Consider the following 22,325-nt stretch of genomic DNA (forward strand, 5'->3'; position numbering starts at 1 on the left):
AAATATTGACTCTCTCCTGGGGATCCACTACAAATATTGACTCTCTCCTGGGGATGTCCTACAAATATTGACACTCTCCTGCGGATCCACTACAAATATTGACTCTCTCCTGGGGATCCCCTACAAATATTGACTCTCTCCTGGGGATCCCCTACAAATATTGACACTCTCCTGGGGATCCCCTACAAATATTGACACTCTCCTGGGGATCCCCTACAAATATTGACTCTCTCCTGGGGATCCCCTACAAATATTGACTCTCTCCTGGGGATGTCCTACAAATATTGACACTCTCCTGCGGATCCACTACAAATATTGACACTCTCCTGCGGATCCACTACAAATATTGACTCTCTCCTGGGGATCCCCTACAAATATTGACACTCTCCTGGGGATCCCCTACAAATATTGACACACTCCTGGGGATCCCCTACAAATATTGACTCTCTCCTGGGGATGTCCTACAAATATTGACTCTCTCCTGGGGACCCCTACAAATATTGACTCTCTCCTGCGGATCCACTACAAATATTGACTCTCTCCTGGGGATCCCCTACAAATATTGACTCTCTCCTGGGGATCCCCTACAAATATTGACTCTCTCCTGGGGATCCCCTACAAATATTGACTCTCTCCTGGGGATGTCCTACAAATATTGACTCTCTCCTGGGGACCCCTACAAATATTGACTCTCTCCTGCGGATCCACTACAAATATTGACTCTCTCCTGGGGATGTCCTACAAATATTGACTCTCTCCTGGGGATCCCCTACAAATATTGACTCTCTCCTGGGGATGTCCTACAAATATTGACTCTCTCCTGGGGACCCCTACAAATATTGACTCTCTCCTGCGGATCCACTACAAATATTGACACTCTCCTGCGGATCCACTACAAATATTGACTCTCTCCTGGGGATCCCCTACAAATATTGACTCTCTCCTGGGGATCCCCTACAAATATTGACTCTCTCCTGGGGATCCCCTACAAATATTGACTCTCTCCTGGGGATCCCCTACAAATATTGACTCTCTCCTGGGGATCCCCTACAAATATTGACTCTCTCCTGGGGACCCCTACAAATATTGACTCTCTCCTGGGGATCCCCTACAAATATTGACACACTCCTGGGGATCCCCTACAAATATTGACTCTCTCCTGGGGACCCCCTACAAATATTGACTCTCTCCTGGGGACCCCTACAAATATTGACTCTCTCCTGGGGATCTCCTACAAATATTGACTCTCTCCTGGGGATCCACTACAGATATTGACTCTCTCCTGGGGATCCCCTACAAATATTGACTCTCTCCTGGGGACCCCTACAAATATTGACACACTCCTGGGGATCCCCTACAAATATTGACACACTCCTGGGGATCCCCTACAAATATTGACTCTCTCCTGGGGATCCACTATAGATATTGACTCTCTCCTGGGGATCCACTACAAATATTGACTCTCTCCTGGGGATCTCCTACAAATATTGACTCTCTCCTGGGGATCCACTACAGATATTGACTCTCTCCTGGGGATCCCCTACAAATATTGACTCTCTCCTGGGGACCCCTACAAATATTGACTCTCTCCTGGGGATCCCCTACAAATATTGACTCTCTCCTGGGGATCCACTACAAATATTGACTCTCTCCTGGGGATCCACTACAAATATTGACTCTCTCCTGGGGATCCCCTACAAATATTGACTCTCTCCTGGGGATCCCCTACAAATATTGACTCTCTCCTGCGGATCCACTACAAATATTGACTCTCTCCTGGGGACCCCTACAAATATTGACTCTCTCCTGGGGATCCCCTACAAATATTGACACACTCCTGGGGATCCCCTACAAATATTGACTCTCTCCTGGGGATCCCCTACAAATATGGACACACTCCTGGGGATCCCCTACAAATATTGACACTCTCCTGGGGATCCCCTACAAATATTGACACTCTCCTGGGGATCCCCTACAAATATTGACACTCTCCTGGGGATCCCCTACAAATATTGACTCTCTCCTGGGGATCCCCTACAAATATTGACTCTCTCCTGGGGATCCACTACAAATATTGACTCTCTCCTGGGGATCCACTACAAATATTGACTCTCTCCTGGGGATCCCCTACAAATATTGACACTCTCCTGGGGATCCCCTACAAATATTGACTCTCTCCTGGGGATCCCCTACAAATATTGACTCTCTCCTGGGGATCCCCTACAAATATTGACTCTCTCCTGGGGACCCCTACAAATATTGACTCTCTCCTGGGGATCCCCTACAAATATTGACTCTCTCCTGGGGATCCCCTACAAATATTGACACTCTCCTGCGGATCCACTACAAATATTGACTCTCTCCTGGGGATCCCCTACAAATATTGACTCTCTCCTGGGGATCCACTACAAATATTGACTCTCTCCTGGGGATCCCCTACAAATATTGACTCTCTCCTGGGGATCCACTACAAATATTGACTCTCTCCTGGGGATCCACTACAAATATTGACTCTCTCCTGGGGATCCCCTACAAATATTGACACTCTCCTGGGGATCCCCTACAAATATTGACTCTCTCCTGGGGATCCCCTACAAATATTGACTCTCTCCTGGGGATCCCCTACAAATATTGACTCTCTCCTGGGGACCCCTACAAATATTGACTCTCTCCTGGGGATCCCCTACAAATATTGACTCTCTCCTGGGGATCCCCTACAAATATTGACACTCTCCTGGGGATCCCCTACAAATATTGACTCTCTCCTGGGGATCCCCTACAAATATTGACACACTCCTGGGGATCCCCTACAAATATTGACACTCTCCTGCGGATCCACTACAAATATTGACTCTCTCCTGGGGATCCCCTACAAATATTGACACTCTCCTGGGGATCCCCTACAAATATTGACCCTCCCCTGGGGATCCCCTACAAATATTGACACACTCCTGGGGATCCCCTACAAATATTGACACTCTCCTGCGGATCCCCTACAAATATTGACTCTCTCCTGGGGATCCCCTACAAATATTGACTCTCTCCTGGGGATCCCCTACAAATATTGACTCTCTCCTGGGGATCCCCTACAAATATTGACTCTCTCCTGCGGATCCACTACAAATATTGACTCTCTCCTGGGGACCCCTACAAATATTGACTCTCTCCTGGGGATCCCCTACAAATATTGACACACTCCTGGGGATCCCCTACAAATATTGACTCTCTCCTGGGGATCCCCTACAAATATTGACACTCTCCTGGGGATCCCCTACAAATATTGACTCTCTCCTGGGGATCCCCTACAAATATTGACTCTCTCCTGCGGATCCACTACAAATATTGACTCTCTCCTGGGGATCCCCTACAAATATTGACACACTCCTGGGGATCCCCTACAAATATTGACACTCTCCTGCGGATCCACTACAAATATTGACACTCTCCTGGGGATCCCCTACAAATATTGACTCTCTCCTGGGGATCCCCTACAAATATTGACTCTCTCCTGGGGATCCCCTACAAATATTGACACTCTCCTGGGGATCCCCTACAAATATTGACTCTCTCCTGGGGATCCCCTACAAATATTGACACTCTCCTGGGGATCCCCTACAAATATTGACTCTCTCCTGGGGATCCCCTACAAATATTGACTCTCTCCTGGGGACCCCTACAAATATTGACTCTCTCCTGGGGATCCCCTACAAATATTGACTCTCTCCTGGGGATCCCCTACAAATATTGACTCTCTCCTGGGGATCCCCTACAAATATTGACTCTCTCCTGGGGATCCCCTACAAATATTGACACACTCCTGGGGATCCCCTACAAATATTGACTCTCTCCTGGGGATCCCCTACAAATATTGACACTCTCCTGGGGATCCCCTACAAATATTGACTCTCTCCTGGGGATCCCCTACAAATATTGACACACTCCTGGGGATCCCCTACAAATATTGACACACTCCTGGGGATCCCCTACAAATATTGACACTCTCCTGGGGATCCCCTACAAATATTGACTCTCTCCTGGGGATCCCCTACAAATATTGACTCTCTCCTGGGGATCCCCTACAAATATTGACTCTCTCCTGGGGATCCCCTACAAATATTGACACACTCCTGGGGATCCCCTACAAATATTGACTCTCTCCTGGGGATCCCCTACAAATATTGACACTCTCCTGGGGATCCCCTACAAATATTGACTCTCTCCTGGGGATCCCCTACAAATATTGACACACTCCTGGGGATCCCCTACAAATATTGACACACTCCTGGGGATCCCCTACAAATATTGACTCTCTCCTGGGGATCCCCTACAAATATTGACTCTCTCCTGGGGATGTCCTACAAATATTGACTCTCTCCTGGGGATCCCCTACAAATATTGACTCTCTCCTGGGGATGTCCTACAAATATTGACTCTCTCCTGGGGATGTCCTACAAATATTGACTCTCTCCTGGGGATGTCCTACAAATATTGACTCTCTCCTGGGGATGTCCTACAAATATTGACACACTCCTGGGGATCCCCTACAAATATTGACACACTCCTGGGGATCCCCTACAAATATTGACTCTCTCCTGGGGATCCACTACAAATATTGACTCTCTCCTGGGGATGTCCTACAAATATTGACTCTCTCCTGGGGATCCCCTACAAATATTGACTCTCTCCTGGGGATGTCCTACAAATATTGACTCTCTCCTGGGGATGTCCTACAAATATTGACTCTCTCCTGGGGATCCCCTACAAATATTGACACACTCCTGGGGATCCCCTACAAATATTGACTCTCTCCTGGGGATCCCCTACAAATATTGACTCTCTCCTGGGGATCCCCTACAAATATTGACTCTCTCCTGCGGATCCACTACAAATATTGACTCTCTCCTGGGGATCCCCTACAAATATTGACTCTCTCCTGGGGATCCCCTACAAATATTGACTCTCTCCTGGGGATCCACTACAAATATTGACTCTCTCCTGGGGATCCCCTACAAATATTGACTCTCTCCTGGGGATGTCCTACAAATATTGACTCTCTCCTGGGGATGTCCTACAAATATTGACTCTCTCCTGGGGATCCCCTACAAATATTGACTCTCTCCTGGGGATGTCCTACAAATATTGACTCTCTCCTGGGGATGTCCTACAAATATTGACACACTCCTGGGGATCCCCTACAAATATTGACACACTCCTGGGGATCCCCTACAAATATTGACTCTCTCCTGGGGATCCCCTACAAATATTGACTCTCTCCTGGGGATGTCCTACAAATATTGACTCTCTCCTGGGGATCCCCTACAAATATTGACTCTCTCCTGGGGATGTCCTACAAATATTGACTCTCTCCTGGGGATGTCCTACAAATATTGACTCTCTCCTGGGGATGTCCTACAAATATTGACTCTCTCCTGGGGATGTCCTACAAATATTGACACACTCCTGGGGATCCCCTACAAATATTGACACACTCCTGGGGATCCCCTACAAATATTGACTCTCTCCTGGGGATCCACTACAAATATTGACTCTCTCCTGGGGATGTCCTACAAATATTGACTCTCTCCTGGGGATCCCCTACAAATATTGACTCTCTCCTGGGGATGTCCTACAAATATTGACTCTCTCCTGGGGATGTCCTACAAATATTGACTCTCTCCTGGGGATCCCCTACAAATATTGACACACTCCTGGGGATCCCCTACAAATATTGACTCTCTCCTGGGGATCCCCTACAAATATTGACTCTCTCCTGGGGATCCCCTACAAATATTGACTCTCTCCTGCGGATCCACTACAAATATTGACTCTCTCCTGGGGATCCCCTACAAATATTGACTCTCTCCTGGGGATCCCCTACAAATATTGACTCTCTCCTGGGGATCCACTACAAATATTGACTCTCTCCTGGGGATCCCCTACAAATATTGACTCTCTCCTGGGGATGTCCTACAAATATTGACTCTCTCCTGGGGATGTCCTACAAATATTGACTCTCTCCTGGGGATCCCCTACAAATATTGACTCTCTCCTGGGGATGTCCTACAAATATTGACTCTCTCCTGGGGATGTCCTACAAATATTGACTCTCTCCTGGGGATCCCCTACAAATATTGACTCTCTCCTGGGGATCCCCTACAAATATTGACACTCTCCTGCGGATCCACTACAAATATTGACTCTCTCCTGGGGATCCCCTACAAATATTGACTCTCTCCTGCGGATCCACTACAAATATTGACTCTCTCCTGGGGATGTCCTACAAATATTGACTCTCTCCTGGGGATCCCCTACAAATATTGACACACTCCTGGGGATCCCCATACAAATATTGACACTCTCCTGGGGATCCTCTACAGATATTGACACTCTCCTGGGGAACCCCTACAAATATTGTCGCACTTCCCGGGCCCCACTCCCACCCCACCCCCTACAGATTCTGACACAATATCAGGGGCCCTCTGCAAATAGCGACTCCATCCCAGCTACCCCACTGTCTCATCGACAGTTTGAGCTAGCCACAGGAAAATACCGCGGCTGTACCTTTACTTAGTCTACCCTAACATACATTACACTTAGAAACCAACAAGTACAGAAAGGACGAAAGCCAAATTCTTGATACTCCTTGCCACTTGACACATGGCACTCCCCCTTGAGACAAAATGAGGGCTTCGGCATGATTTATTACATGATTGTTCTGTTTTGTGTAGGATGATGGGATGCTATGACGCTCTGCAGAAGAAATACGTAAGTTCTTTATTGTCTAATAGCTCTCTGGAACATATTAAGCGTCAGGGGGAGGAATGTCGGATAGTAGTGTGAAATTAAATGTGGTTGATGTGACATGTGCATTCTCACCCATATACAGACACGCATTCAGCCCAGACACATCATACATGTGGATATACTCATACACACACATACAACAACAATGCCAATGTGTATTTATATAGTGTTTTTAATGCAATGAAACAGAAGCACTATCAAATAAAATTTGACACCAAGCCATAGTGAGGTCGGTTTTAAGGGGCATCTTAAAAAAAGGAGAGAGAGAGAGAGAGGCGGAAAGGTTTAGGGAGGGAATTCCAGAGCTTGGGGCCCCAGGCAGCAGAAGACACGGCCGCCAATGGTGGAGCACTTAAAATAGGGGGATGCACAAGAGGCCAGAATTGGAGGAACGCAGAGATCTCGGAGGGTTGTGGGGCTGGAGGAGGTGACAAGAGATAGGGAGGGGGCTGAGGGTCACAGAGGGATTTGAAAACACGAATGAGAATTTTGAAATGTTGGCGTTGCCGAACCGGGAGCCAGTGAACGTCAGCGAGCATGGCGAGGTGGGGGTTGGGGGGGTGGGGTGGGTGATGGGTGAACGGGATTTTGTGCGGGTTCGGACACAGGGCATCAGGTGACGCCAAGTTTGCGGAGGATAGGCCGGCCAGGAGTGCGTTGGAGCTTCCCAATCTCAGCATGAGTAGTCACAGAGCCGAGCTGCAAACAAATCTATTCGCACATCCCCAGTGGTACATCCTAGGAGTACGTGTGTTGCTTCTTATTGAGCCGCTCTCCTTCCAGTAGTGACCGTGGGATCTTTTACATCCATACGAAAGCCGGCACCTCTGACAGTGCAGCACTCCCTCAGTACTGGTGCTGGGAGTGTCGGCCTGGATTATGTGCTTAAATCTCTGGACTGAACCCACAGCCTTCCAAGCCCGAGGTGAGAGAGTGCAACCCACTGAGCCGTGGCTGACACGTCAGAGACAGAGGGGTAAAGATAGGGAAATCAAAAAGTCACTGAGGGGGACACATCAACGTCGGCAGTCATCGAAACATCCATTCACATTAAAGCTGTCTTGTGTTTTCTTTTAAACAGCTGCGGATGCTGGTTTTAGCTGTAAGTAACTTACTAACAAGATCATTTTAAAAAGCTGATTAGTGACCATTAGACAGTGGATTGCATGTACCTTTGACTTTTGCTTTGATTTATAGATCTACACAAATCAGGAGGATCCTCAGGTATGTTTCAAATAATTGTGTTAGACATCTCTCTCCATTAGAGAGAAGGAGACAGTTGGTAACGTATAGCTTGAGGGGCACCACTCCTCAACGTAAGGAGGCAGGCCTCTATCAACTACCACAGCCAGTATGGGGATTAAACCCATGCTGTTGGTATCTTTTTGAATTACACACTAGTCGTCTAGCCAACTGCGCTAACTGGCCCTTGTTTCCAATACCATTGCAGTTTTTCTCAGACTAAATTTCCGATGTTGCACTCGCGGTGGGGAAACCAACCCCACAGGAACCTATATTGGAAATTCAGGAGCAACGCACGTGTGTCGGAAATTTCGGCATGTGCTCCCAATGGGTCTTCCCTCTACACCTGCTTTTTGACCTTTCCTGTTCTGCTCTTCCATTCTTTCGTTGTTCCCTTCTTTCTCTCTCCTCTCTTTCTCTCTCCTCTCTATGCCTTTTTTGTTCTCTGGGTCTTTCCCCCTTACCCTTGCTCACATCCCTTTTTTATCTTTCGCTCTGCTCCCTTCCAGTTCCTTCTCCTTTACTGGTTTACTCGCGTTCTCTCTCTCTCTCTCTTTACCTCTCAGTCTCTTCCTGCTTCTCTATTCCCTTTCTCCTCTGCCCCTTTCTCCTCTGCTTCGCCTGTCTATTTTCCTCATGACCTTTCTCTTGCCGCTCTGTCTCGTTCTTGCACTCTTTCCTTTTCTGGCTTCTCTTCGGCTTCCCCCTCCCGCTTGGGGCTCCCGCTTTTATTTCTTGCCCCCTTTTTTTTTTTGTCACCCCGCTCCTGTTCAGCTGCGTGCAGGAACGCTGCAGGGTGGGGATAATGTAGGCCAGAGGTCTGATGAGCTGCTGACCAAGAAGGTCCACAGGGCTGACAAAACATGCCAGAAAGCCAACGCAAGCAGCGTCACTGAATGTTCATGGAGAAGGGGAAGGAACGACAAAGGGTGGTACAACATCTTACATTTATATAGCGCCTTTAACGTAGTAAAATGTCCCACAGTGCTTCACAGGAGCGTTATCAAACAAAATTACACACGAACCACGTGAGGAAATATTAGGAAAGGCGACCAAAAGCTCGGTCAAAAGAGGTAGGACTTAAGTAGCTGCTTAAAGGAGGAGAGAGAGAGGCGGAGAGGTTTAGGGAGGGAATTCCAGAGCTTAGGGCCCCAGCTGAAGGTACGGCCGCCAATGGTGGAGCGATGGGAATCGGGGGGGATGCGCGAGAGGCTGGAATTGGAGGAGTGCAGAGATCTCAGAGGGTTGCTGAGACCCTTGCTGTTTGTAGTGTACATTAATGATTTTAACGTGAATATAGGAAATATGATAAGTTCGCAGATGACACGAAAATTGGTGGTGTCGTAAATAGTGAGGAGGAAAGCCTTAGATTACAGGACGATATAGATGGGTTGGTAAGATGGGCAGAGCAGTGGCAAATGGAATTTAATCCTGAGAGGTGTGAGCTGATGCATTTTGGGAGGACTAACAAGGCAAGGGAATATACAATGGATGGTAGGACCCTAGGAAGTACAGAGTATCAGAGGGACCTTGGTGTACTTGTCCATAGATCACTGAAGGTAGCAGCACAGGTAGATAAAGTGGTTAGGAAGGCATATTGGATACTTGCCTTTATTAGCCGAGGCATAGTATATAAGAGCAGGGAGGTTATGATGGAGCTGTATAAAACGCTAGTTAGGCCACAGCTGGAGTACTGTGTACAGTTCTGGGTACCACACTATAGGAAGGATGTGATTACACTGGAGAGGGTGCAGAGGAGATTCACCAGGATGTTGCCTGGGTTGGAGCATTTCAGCTATGAAGAGAGACTGAAAAGGCTAGGGTTGTTTTCCTGAGAGCGGAGAAGGCTGAGGGGGGACCTGATTGAGGTGTACAAAATTATCAGGGGCATTGATAGGTTAGATAGGAAGAGACTTTTTCCCTTAGCGGAGGGGTCAATAACCAGGGGGGCATAGATTTAAGGTAAGAGGCAGGAGGTTTAGAGGGAATTTGAGGAAAATTATTTTCACCCAGAGGGTGGTTGGAATCTGGAACACACTGCCTGAAGGGGTGGTGGAGGCAGGAACCCTCACAACATTTAAGAAGTATTTAGATGAGCACTTGAAACGCCGTAGCATACAAGGCTGCGGGCCAAGTGCTGGAAAATGGGATTAGAATAGTTAGGTGCTTGATGGCAGGCACAGACACGATGGGCCGAAGGGCCTGTTTCTGTGCTGTATGACTCTATGACTCTTAAGTTACAGAGACAGGGAGGGTTGTAGGGGCTGGAGGAAGTCACAGAGATAGGCAGGGGGCGAGGAGACCATGGAGGGATTTTGAAAGCACGGAGGGTAATGTTAAAATTGCTGCTGGTGCAGGAGCCAGTGTAGGTCAGCGAGCACAGGGGGGTGATAGGTAGACGGGTAAGGGGATGGACCTGGCCAGGGTCTTTACAGCAGGATGGGGATGTGTGGCTCTGACTGAACCCCATGAGGTTGGAAATCAGGGTTGTGGGGGATGTGGGTGAGAGTTTTAAAAAAAACCCCACTGACGCTGTGATGATAATTGCCCTAAGTGATCAACTACACCCAATCAGAAGGGCCCCCAGGCATTGTGCTCCCTACCAGCTGGTTTATTTTTAAAGTGCATTCACTCAATCTCAGAAACTGCTGTTTTGCGATCAGTTTTCACCCGCACCCTTGGTGCCCGCGGAGTTGTACCCCAGCAGAAGCCTGTAGGGGAGGCGAATATTGGTTTGGGGTGGGGGGGGGGGGGACTTTGGTGTGTGGGGGAAAGGTAGGATAAGCCAGAACTCTAAGCCTCATTTGCTCCACCATTTCTGACACTCGCTGCGGGGGGCCTGGCCAGTTGTTGTTCATAACCCATTCTTCCTTTTCAGACAATCACTGAATGTTACCAGTTTAAGTTCAAGTACATGACGAATGGACCAACGATGGACTTTGCAAGGTAGTCTCCACCTCCAGCCTTCTTCCTCCGAGCAGATGCATAGTTTGCCGGTCTGTGTCTGACTGCATCCTTACACGAGTGTGTGCGTATGTGCGTGTATGTGTTGTCATTTGCTTCAGCCACGCCCTGTGAATGATTTTTTTTTAAAAACACACGCCTCCTCCACCACTGACGCACCGTGGCAGCAGTGTGTACCATCCCTCCACCACCTCGTCCGTTCCTTCACCGTCACTGGGCTATCATCCTGCAACTAGCCTAACAGCACTGTGAGTATACCTACACCACACGGACTGCAGCAGTTCAGGAAGACGGCCCTCCTCCTTCTGAACTAGGGGTGGGCAATAAATGCCAGCTGTGCCACTGATGCCCCACCTCCCAAGAATGAATAAAAATAACTTGGGGCTTCCCTGGTTTGCGTGGCTCTGCTTCTCGACAGCTTAACCACCTCAGCCCCGCCATGAGTTGGTATGTAAGGGCCCAGAGCCTTATAACATCGAGGGCTGGACTTTATGATCTGGTGGGACCCTTGCAGGGTCAACGTGATTAATGCAGTTTTGGAGAACCCCCCACTGGTGTGATTAATGCATTGCTGCCGCTGCTAGCCTCAGGTAGGGGAGAAGGGCATTGTCATGTGATGCCTGCCACAGTGGGATAGTAACGGCAGAAGGAAAAGGCAGTGTCGCCTTATTTTGATATCTTCTGTTTTGTGGAGCAACCAACTAGACAGGGAAGGGCGGGCGTTACTTTGAACCTTCCCACCCAGCCCTCCCCACCTCCAAACGAAGCCTTGCTGAATGCTACAAACACTGCAGCATTCTTGATGCTCAGATAAGGCCTTAACAACAAGAGCTTGCATTTATATAGCACCTTTAACATAGTAAAATGTCCCAGGGTGCTTCTCAGGAACCTGATCAAACAAAAATCTGACCCCCAAGCCACATGAGGAGATATTAGGGGACCGGCGACCAAAAGCTCGGTCAAAGAGGTCGGTTTTAAGGAGCGTCTTAAAGGAGGAGAGAGAGAGAGAGGCGGAGAGGTTTAGGGAGGGAATTCTAGAGCTTAGGGCCCCAGGCAGCTGAAGGCACGGCCGCCAATGGTGGAGCAATGGGAATTAGGGGGGATGTGTAAGAGGCCAGAGTTAAGGGCAGTAAATGCCCATATTCCTGTTGTTAACCCAGGAGTTGAAGATGCCTGCCTGTATTTAGCACAGACTCTTTGCCCCCTTTGCCAGCTTAACGCATTGTAAATGCCACTGTCAAGCCCTCGAATTTCCTCCTTAGTCTCATTCTTAACGTTTGTGTAGCAACAACAGGAAGATTAGTTCCACTGTGAGTTGTTCAGACACAAAGAAAGCCAGCATCCTGCTCATTCGCAAGCTCTACGTCCTGATGCAGAGCCTGGGGCCCCTTCCAAACGACATCTGCCTTAAGATGAAGCTGTCCTACTACGATGAAGGTAATTTACTTTCCCGCCGCATTGGGATCTGCTCAGCGGCGTGCCGCGCGGTTGAGAAAAACTCGCTCTAATAACGTTAAGGAGCCTCTCTCCTTCCCCCATCGTCAATACCACAGCTCAAATGGCGCCAGTTAACAGGAAAGTGGTTCGCGATTCGCTCGACGTGATAGATGGCGTCACGCGGCACCGCTATAATAGTCTGCTAGAATCAACAAGACTGTTGTAGGTCGCCATTGAATAAACTAAAGAAGACTGCATGCTGCGCGACTCTCTAGTTAAACTGCAGTGGTCGCTTAGAACTACCAGTAACCCCTACGTCACTTAGGGGAGTCTTGAAGCGCTGCGCCCAAAAGATAATTGCACATCGCAAAACTTTTTTCATTCTCTGGTTCGGCTACAGCTAGAGTATTGGGTCAGATTCTGGGCACCGCACTTCAGAAAGGATGGCAAGGTCTTGGAGAGGGTGCGGAGGTGATTGCCCTGAATGGTCCCAGGGATGAGGGGCTTCAGTTATGTGGTGAGACTGGAGAAGCTGGGATTGTTCTCCTTACAAGGTTAAGGGGGAGATTTAATCGGGGCGTTCAGAATCATGAAGGGTTTTGATGGCGTATATAAGGAGAAACTGTTTTCCACTGGCAGGAGGGTCGGTAACCAGAGAGACACAGATTTATGTTAATTGGCGAAAGAACTGGAGGTGGAGAGGAGATTATTGCTTTTCTTAACTCATTGTGCTCTTTGTTCAGTAACTCCGCCAGACTACCAGCCTCCTGGCTTTAAAGAGGGTACCTTAGAGAATATGATATTTGAGGGGGAGCCTGTCTTCCTGAGTGTGGGCGAGGTGGCCACCCCATTCCATGTCCTGAAGGTGAAGGTCACAACGGAGAGTGAGCGCATGGAACAAATGGATAAAGACGCAGGGAAGGAGAATGAAGATGGCCCAGATGCCCAGGACGTGGAATTAGACCAAAATGAGCAAGTCGAAATTAATGTAAGATGCTTTGTGCTATGTTTAACTGTCTGCTCTAGGGTAGAAGTCCAAAGGATGTGATACCTCCCCCCACCATTCCTCCAGCCCTTGGGAGTCACTTGTGGCCAGTCTCCCACCTTGCACCCTCATAACCTCCGCAGGCTGACCTCTTTGCCCGATCTTCTGGTCACCTGTCCTGAAGTCATGCTTCAGCTATACAAAGCCCTAGTTAGACCACACCTGGAGTGACTGTGGGCAGTTCTGGGCACCACACCTTAGGAAGAATGTATCAACCTTGGAGGGAGTGCAGTGTAGATTCACCAGAATGATACCCAGACTCCAAGGGTTAAATTGTGAGAAGAGATTACACAAACTAGGGCTGTATTCCCTGGAATTTAGAAGATTAAGGGTGATTTGATTGAAGTTTTCAAGATATTAAGGGGAACAGGTAGAGTAGATAGAAACTATTTCCACTTTTTTGGAAGTCCAGGTCTAGGGGACATAGCCAAAAAGTTAGAGCCAGACTGTTCAGGAGTGAAAGGGGAGGTAGGAGTTTGGAACGCTATATCACAAATGGGAATTGTAATTTTTAAATCTAAGATTTATGGACTTTTGTCTTCCAAAGATATTAAGAGATATGGAGCAAAGGTGGTTAGAGGAAGTTAGGCTACAGATCAGCCATGATTTCATTGAGTGGGGGAACAGTCTCGAAAGGTTGAATGGCCTCCTGCTATTCCTATCCCCATATCCTTCTATTCCTTTCTCCCTCGTGCGTTTATCCAGCTTCCCCCTAAATACATCTCTGCTATTCCCCTCAACCACTCCCTGTGGTAGCGAGTTCCACATTCTCACCACTCTCCGGGGAAAGAGGTTTCTCCTGAATTCCCCATTGGATTTATTAGTGACTGTCTTATATTGATGGCCCCCTAGTTCTGGTCTCGCCCCCACAAGTGGAAACATCTTCTCTACATCGACCCGATCGAAACCCTTTCATCATTCTTAAGCCCTTTATCGGGTCAACCCGCAGCCTTCTCTTTTGTAGAGAGACAAGCCCCCATCCTGTTCAACCTTTCCTGTTCGTTACAACCTCTCAGTTCTGGTATCATCCTTGTCAATCCTTTTTGCACCTTCTTCAATGCCTCTGACCAGAAATGTGCACAGACACTCCCAGTGTGGTCTAACCAAGGTTTGATACATGTTTAACATCACTTCCCTGCTTTTCACGTCTGTCCCTCGAGAATTTAAACTCAGTGGTTCATTTACATTTTTTATGGCGCTGTTTATTTGTGTCGCTGTTTCTAATGTGAATCTGCACCTCTAGATTCCTTTGCTCTTCTATCCCATTTAAACTCTGATTTTCCAAGCCGTATGTGGCCTCCTTACTCCTCCTCCTAGTGAAATGCAACACCTCGTCCTTATCTATATTTGCTGAGCTAGTAATCCAGAGGCCCAGATTAATGCCCTGGGGACATGGGTTCAAATTCCGCCATTAAACTCAATTAATTAATAAATCCAATTAATTTTTTTAAAATCTGGAATTGAAAGCTAGTCCAAGTAATGGTGCTATGAAACTGCCGTTGATTGTCGGGGAAAACCCATCCGTTTCACTCATGTCCTTTAGGGGAAGGAAATCTGCCATCCTTGCCCGGCCTGGCCTACGTGTGACTCCAGACCCACAGCAACGTGGTTGACTCTTAACTGCCCTCTGAAATGGCCGGGCACGCCGTTCAGTTCAAGGGCAATTAGGGACGGACAACAAATACTGGCGTTGCCAACGACTCCCACATCCCAGGGAAGAGAATGAAAAAAAACATTGAAATTCTAGTTATATCCTGAGGTTGTGAAAAATGCTGTAGATTACAGAAATGGAGTAAACTTGAGTTCATTCGTTACTCTTTTGAACCTTCACCTCGCTCCTGGGTCCCCCTTCTCTCCATTTGACGTTGTCCCCCTTGTGTTTTTGAAATAAAAGGATACGTTACCTGCAGAAAGCCCGACTGACTCCCGAGTGATTGTACCCGAAAACGTTAACGCTGAGGTACAAAGTACAGGTACGTGGAGTTCCTGTGAACGTGTGAACGTGCCCCCAGCGGGTCCCTCATATCGGCTGCTTAAAAGGCTTTTGTATCATGTTTTCAGAAGCAAGGACTGAAAAGGTAGCGAACAAGGCAAGCCCCAAGAACAACAGCCCGGCTACGCAGGTGAGTGCTGTCCCTCCAACTCCAGGTAGCTATGTTATAGCTAAGAACACCCCCTTTAATGTTTTCTGGCTTTCTCCTCCACCCCCTTGCCCTCGCAGATCTTCCCTGCTCCTCGTGGTCATGGTTCCTGCTGGGGTACAGTTCCACCTCACATGATCCCGCCTCCCCCCCCACCCCCCGCTCCCCTCACACACAATCCCATAATCTCATCTGAATGTCGGGTGAGGACTAAAGTTGGCTAGGCTGCGATACCCCCTGCAGTTGAATTGCCCCACTCAGCAGCTCCATACCAGGCATCAAGGCCACAGCCACTGTTCAGCACGCCTGACGGCCATACACACACGCTATCTAGCAGGGCCACGGGAGTGTAAGCCCTGCGTTATTTGTTTGTCTCTCCATGACCGAGGGGTCCTGAGGCTTAATTTAATGCCCCCCCCCCCCCCCCCACTTCTACAACTCTAGCAGAGGAACCTCAGTCATCATCTCATGAAGTCTCAACCGTGGCTTCGCAGGGGGTCACCTCTGGGTCAGTCCCCTTCCAGGCCGACATTCCCAATGAGGGAGAAAGGAATTGAAGTTCATGTAGACAGGGTTAGATGAAGAGGGAGAAGTTAACATCAGGTCTGTGGATTTCATTTGCAGCACTGAGGCAGGGCTGCACTGTCGGAGGTGCCATCTTTTGGATGAGACGTTAACCCAGGGTCCCGTCTGTCCTCTCAGGTGGATGTAAAAGATCCCACGGCGGCTCTAGGAAGAAGAACAGAGGAGTTCCCACGCCTGTATTTATCCCTCGACCGTCGTCACTCAAATCTGGTCATTTATCACATTGCTGTTTGTGGGATCTTGCTGTGCACAAAATGGCTGCCCCGTTTCCTACATTACAACAGTGACCACACTTCAAAATATATTGGTTGTAAAGCGCTTCGGGACATCCTGAGATTGTGAAAGGCTCTAAGTGTGCGAGTTCAATTTTTTTTCTACCTCCTTTCTAACTGGGTACTGTGTGCGTAACTGGTGTAAATTGAAGCTACTGGTTCTTACTGACGCAAAGGTAGCTCTCAGACACGTGTATATAATCTGGCCAGAAAAACCTCAGGACTTCCCAAAGCCCTTAATAGCCAATACTCTTTAAAGAGTGGTCCCCGTGCGGCAGTGTCGAAAACACAGCAGCCCATTTGCACACAGCAAGCTCCCACAAGCAGCAGTGTGACAGTGCGAAAACGCAACAGGCAAACTAAAGGCAGTGTCAACAGCCGCAAGCCTAACAAGCTCATCGCCACGTTTGCAGTTCCTATCGAGTGTGCTGCACTGCCAGAGGTGCCGCCCTGCACCTGAAACATTAAAGCAATACCCTCCCATCTCACACATCAATAAAGGCACATTAACCCATCGCTGGATCTTGCTGTGTGCAAACAACGGCTGCTGCCTTTGCTGACGTCGCAGCGGTGACCTCTCCTTAGTTCGTTGGCCCGGTGAAGCGCCTTGGGACCTCCCGAGGGATGTGAAAGGCGCTATATGAATGTAAGCTCCTTTCTTATTCCAGCACGGGTTTCCTGCCTGCTCATATTTTGTTGAAGAGTTACTATTTTTGTCAGCCGACAGCTGCTTCTTTCGTAGCTTTCTATTTGTGGAGGTTTTGCATGACAAATAAGAACTCGACAAGGGAAATGACCCCTGCGATAATACCAAATTTAAGATGTGCGAGGAAGGTCTTGGATCTCTTTAGGTAAATTGGCCATTATAAATTGCCCCTAGTATAGGTAGGTGGTAGGGAAATATAGGGACAGGTGGGGATGTGGTAGGAATATGGGAATAGTGTAGGATTAGTATAAATGGGTGGTTGATGGTCGGCACAGATCGGTGGGCCGAAGGGCCTGTTTCAGTGCTGTATCTCTAAACTAAACTAAAACTAAACCCACAGGTACACCCACAGTGCTGTTAGGGAGGGAGTTCCAGGATTTTGACCCAGCGACAGTGAAGGAACGGCCGATATAGTTCCACGTCAGGATGGTGTGTGACTTGGAGGGGAACTTGCAGGTGGTGGTGATCCTATGTATTTGCTGCTCTTGTCCTTCCAGCTGGTAGAGGTCGCGGGTTTGGAAGGTGCTGTCTAAGGAGCCTTGGTGAGTTGCTGCAGTGCATCTTGTAGATGGTACACACTGCTGCCACTGTGCGTCGGTGGTGGAGGGAGTGAATGTTTGTAGATGGGGTGCCAATAAAGTGGGCTGCTTTGTCCTGGATGGTGTCGAGCTTCTTGAGTGTTGTTGGAGCTGCACTCATCCAGGCAAGTGGAGAGTATTCCATCACACTCCTGACTTGTGTCTTATAGATGGTGGACAGGCTTTGGGGAGTCAGGAGGTTCTTCCTTTGCAAAGTCCACCTGAAGGGACTTGGTTTGATGTCTCATCTAAAAGGCAGCGTCCCTTAGCGCTGATCTGTGAAGAGAATAGGTGCTGCGGATTAGCGCTTACAAGGAACCAAGCCGTGTCTGCCCGACTCCTTTCATTGCCCCGCCATTTCCTCTGTATCTCTCTCTCTCTCCCCTCGCCTTTTCATCTGAATGGGCGGATAAGTGATCAAAATGTAATTGCTTCTCCCCATGTGGCAGATGGAGAACTTGGTGAGCAAGACGTCAGAATTGGAAGTGTCGGGGAGAAGGACAAGAAGTGGGAGGCTTTTCCAAATTAAGTCTGTGAGTATCTCACCAAGCATTGCTGTGCTTGGGAAGTAGAATCTTCTAAATAAAATGACCCCCCACCTCAGAATCCACCCCCTCTCCCTCCCCTACCCCATCTGCCCCATGGCTCAGGTGGTTAAGGCACTGTGTATTTGAGCCATTCAAACCAGCACCTTCCAGGCTCAATCTCTGCCTTGTGTCGAGTTAGCTGACGATGTATGTCGACTTGGACAACATACCCAAGGGTAATCGTGCGTGGTGCCGTTTCCACTGGCAGGGTGAGTCGGTAACCAGAGGAAACAGATTTAAGATAATTTGCCAAAAAAAAAAGAGGGGAAGCTGAGGATGTGATAACAGGGTTTAGCCCAGTTTAGTAAGAAATATGAGGCAGAGACTGAGACAGCATGATGTTGAACAGAATGGAGTCTTCTTTATTCTGTTTTACTTACACTTTCTCTTTCAGCCCCCTCTGTGGGCTCGTGTGTGTATGGTAACCTCAAGTGAACAATATGTACAATGCAATTCTCAAAACACGACAGAGGAGAATTTTTTTTTAACGCAGTGAGTTGTTGTGATCTGGAACGCGCTGCCTGAAAGGGCGGTGGAAGCAGATTCAATAGTAACTTTCAAAAGGGGGGAATTGGATAAATACTTGAAATTTTGCAGGGTTATGGGGGAAAGAGCAGGGGGGGTAGTGGGACTAACTGGATAGCTCTTTCTAAGAGCCGGCACAGGCACGATGGGCCGAATAGCCTCCTGTGCTGTATGAGGGCAGAAAAGGAGGGACTATAGAGCTTCACTAAGAAGTACGCTTATGTGTAAACTGATTCTCTGCAATGATTCAAGGAAGGTGCAGTCCCACTGGACAGAGGAGGCAAAAAGCAGTGTGAGAGCTCTCAGAGAAGGACAGCAACGAAGAAGAGAAGCTGTTCAGAACGAGATAAACCAGTAAGTTATCAGTCAGCCGGAAAACCTTCCTGTACCTTTGCGGTTTGTGGAAGAGACCTGTTGCTGTGAGGGAGTGATGGCATTACAGTACTCACCGAGCACTACTGTCTATTTCCACTAACCTAGATCACTTCTCATTCCCCCTTGGCCCCCTGTTCCATCATATTTCCACTCCCTCCTATCCAAATTGCGGCTCAGACGCATTGCAAGAGACCCACCAGAGACACTCATCTTTGTAGCGTGGCCCCTGTTAAAGAGCAGTTAATATGTCTGTCTCATTTGAAATACTGAGGGGGTGCTGCACTTTCGGATGAGACCCCACGGCCACTATCGGAAGGAGAGCAGCGGGGGAGTTCATCCCTCAACCAACATCACTGAAAGAAAAAACGATTAGCTCGTCATTATTGCAGAGTGGGATCTTGCCGTGCGCAAATTGCTGCCACGAATCCTACATTGCAGCAGTGACTGCACTGCAAAAAAATAGCACTTCGTCGTCTGTGGAGCCATCCTGAGGTGGTGAAAGGTGCGATGGAAATGCCTGTCTTTTCTTAATGATCTCATTGATGTTTGTGGGAGCTTGCTGTGCGCAAATTGGTTGCCTCATTTCCTGCAGCGCAACAGTGGCCGCACTTCGACTACGAAGTGAAGCGCGCGAGTGGGTGACAGGCGCTATTTACCCTGACCCGAATTGAAGGGGCCGGTGCAAAACCTCCGTAACGGTTTGTGTCTGCCCGCCAGGTTTTCCAGTTTGAAATTCCTTGCAGCCAGGATGAAGCGTGCGCACGGAAACGCAAGAAGTTCAGTGAGCCGAAGGATCGCTTTCGTTAGACGGCGGGTTGAAGCCTTCTTCAGCTGTTGGTCTCTCTATAACGCCTCAGCACTCCCATCGTTTCTCAGTAGTTCCTTCGTATCGTGCAAAACAATCGTCAAGAATTCTCTTCTTCCCTGACACGGTTGAAGTGTTTGGGGAGAGGAGGAGGAGATTGCGGTGCAGGGCAACTCCCCACCTCAAACATATGGACAAAACAGGTCCCACAAAAAGCGGCTGCTTATCCATCTTCCTCGTTCTTCTCCAATCCTGACACTGCTTAGGCACAGCAGGAGGCCATTTACAGCCTCCAAGCCTAAATCCCCATTCAATTAGCTCACGGCCAGTCTGCATCTCGACTTCCATCTTCCTGCCTTACCGTTTGTATTTTAATTTGCCCTCGAGCCTGCTCCGCCATTCAGTAAGATCATCTTCTGCCTCAACTTTCCCACCCGATCCTTCGATTCCCTCAGCGCCCACAAATCTACCGATCTCGGTCTTGGATATACTCAACGACTGGGCATCCACAGCTCTCTGGGGTAGAGAATTCCAAAGATTCACCACCCTCTGAGTGAAGACATTTCTCCTCAGCTTCAGTCCGAAATGGCCGAGCCCTCATCCTGAGACTGTGTTCCCCCCCCACCCCCCTGCAGTTCCAGACTCTCCAGCCAGGGGGAAACCAGCCTGAAAGAGCCCATGGCTCTGTTCCGACAACAGCAAAAGGGGGAAGCCCTCCCGGTGTCCATGGCCAGCATTCCTCCCTTGACCAACTCACCAGACACAGATTGATTAGTCCTTTATCTCCTTGCTTTTTGTGGGTCCCTGCCGTTTCCAAAACAGTTGCCGTGTTTACTCGACTTCAAAGTAGTCCATTGTATGCGAAGAGGTTCCGAGAGGCGTGACACGCGGAACATCTGCCTTATACTCACTCATTTACAGCGCCTGGAGCCAAATTTACTCATCGCTGTTATACAATGTATTACTGTACTTAGAAGATATTTTTAATAAACTTCACTGTTCTCCTTCAACACTGGCCTCTTTCTCTGCTAAATAACAGTTTGTCAACTACATAATCTGCTCCAGCACAGAGACGGGCCATTCGGCCCATCTGCTCCACACCACTGTTTCTGTTCCACAGGAGTCTCCTCCCACCCCACCCCTCTTCATCTCTCCCTGTCAACATATCCTTCTATTCCTTTCTCCCTCGTGTGCTTATCTAGTTTTCCCTGAAATACATCTACGCCGTTCATAAGAAGTAGGAACAGGAGGAGGCCATTCGGCCCCTCGAGCCTGCTCTGCCATTCAGTAAGATCATGGCTGATCTTCGACCTCAACTCCACCTTCCCACACTATCCTTTGATTGCCTTAGTCTTTCCTGCTATTTTTAATGTCCTAATTCTGAAGGGGGCTTTCCTTCCCATTTCACTTATGAGACCAGAGAAGCTGGGATTGTTCTCCTTAGACCAGAGAAGGTTATGAAGAGATTTAATAGAGGCGTTCAGAATCATGAGAAGTTTTGATAGAGTAGGTGTGGAGAAATTGGCAGGAGACAGGTGACCGAAAGCACCGTCAAAGAGGTCGGTTTTAAGGAGGGGAGAGAGAGAGGGGCGGAGAGGTTTAGGGAGGGAATTCCTCAGTCCGCCAATGGTGGAGCGACGGAAATCGGGGGGGGGGGGGGGGGGGGGGGGGGGGGGGAAGGGGGGGGGGGATGTGCGAGAGGCCGGAATTGGAGGAGCACAGAGATCTCGGAGGGTTGTAGGGGCTGGAGGAGGTTGGACCATGAAGAGATTTCATAGAATAGTATAGCACAGAAAGAGGCCTTCGACCCATCTAGTCTGTGTCTTTCGAAGAGCAGTCCAATTAGTCCCAAACCCCACTGCTCTTTCCCTGTAGCCCTGCGATTTTCTCTCCTTTGAGAATTTATCCAGTTCCCTTTTGAAACCTATCATTCGATCTGGAGCTACCATTTGAACACGAGGATGAAAACTGTGGCAATTAACACATTCACGTCATCAATCTGTGTCTGATTTCAATGCGTGTATCTTAAACGAGCAAAAATGTTGAACAGAGATTCATCATGCATATATCTGCTAACAAATGACAGGATTGGTCTGAGCTGTGCTGCCCTCCTCTGTCGAATAACCACTGCATTAACTAGACCTGATCAGGTGGACGTAGGGAAAATGTTTCCACTTGTGGACGAGACCAGAACGAGGGGCCATCAATATAAGACAGTTGCTAATAAATCCAGTGGGGAATTCAGGAGGAACGTCTTTC

The 22,325-nt window shown here is 48.5% G+C and overlaps 1 protein-coding gene across 2 annotated transcripts in view; it reads left to right on the top strand.

Annotated features, from left to right (window-relative positions):
- hormad1 (HORMA domain containing 1) overlaps window positions 1-21,063 on the top strand; it is a 35,050-nt gene extending 13,987 nt beyond the window's left edge. The window contains exons 5-15 of one of the 2 annotated variants that reach the window (XM_068022447.1): window positions 6,729-6,765; window positions 7,886-7,906; window positions 8,002-8,028; window positions 10,925-10,992; window positions 12,296-12,447; window positions 13,191-13,435; window positions 15,387-15,465; window positions 15,554-15,615; window positions 18,224-18,307; window positions 19,139-19,240; window positions 19,979-21,063. In XM_068022447.1, coding sequence (XP_067878548.1) covers window positions 6,729-6,765; window positions 7,886-7,906; window positions 8,002-8,028; window positions 10,925-10,992; window positions 12,296-12,447; window positions 13,191-13,435; window positions 15,387-15,465; window positions 15,554-15,615; window positions 18,224-18,307; window positions 19,139-19,240; window positions 19,979-20,068 — 967 coding nt within the window. In that variant the 3' untranslated portion in view covers window positions 20,069-21,063. Of the gene's footprint in view, window positions 1-6,728; window positions 6,766-7,885; window positions 7,907-8,001; window positions 8,029-10,924; window positions 10,993-12,295; window positions 12,448-13,190; window positions 13,436-15,386; window positions 15,466-15,553; window positions 15,616-16,335; window positions 17,131-18,223; window positions 18,308-19,138; window positions 19,241-19,978 lie in introns of those variants that run through there. The other variant, XM_068022448.1, reaches the window with a different exon arrangement.
- Window positions 21,064-22,325: the final 1,262 nt, after the last annotated feature.

Source organism: Heterodontus francisci, chromosome 46 (assembly GCF_036365525.1).
Source record: "Heterodontus francisci isolate sHetFra1 chromosome 46, sHetFra1.hap1, whole genome shotgun sequence".
NCBI classification, from domain to species: domain Eukaryota; kingdom Metazoa; phylum Chordata; class Chondrichthyes; order Heterodontiformes; family Heterodontidae; genus Heterodontus; species Heterodontus francisci.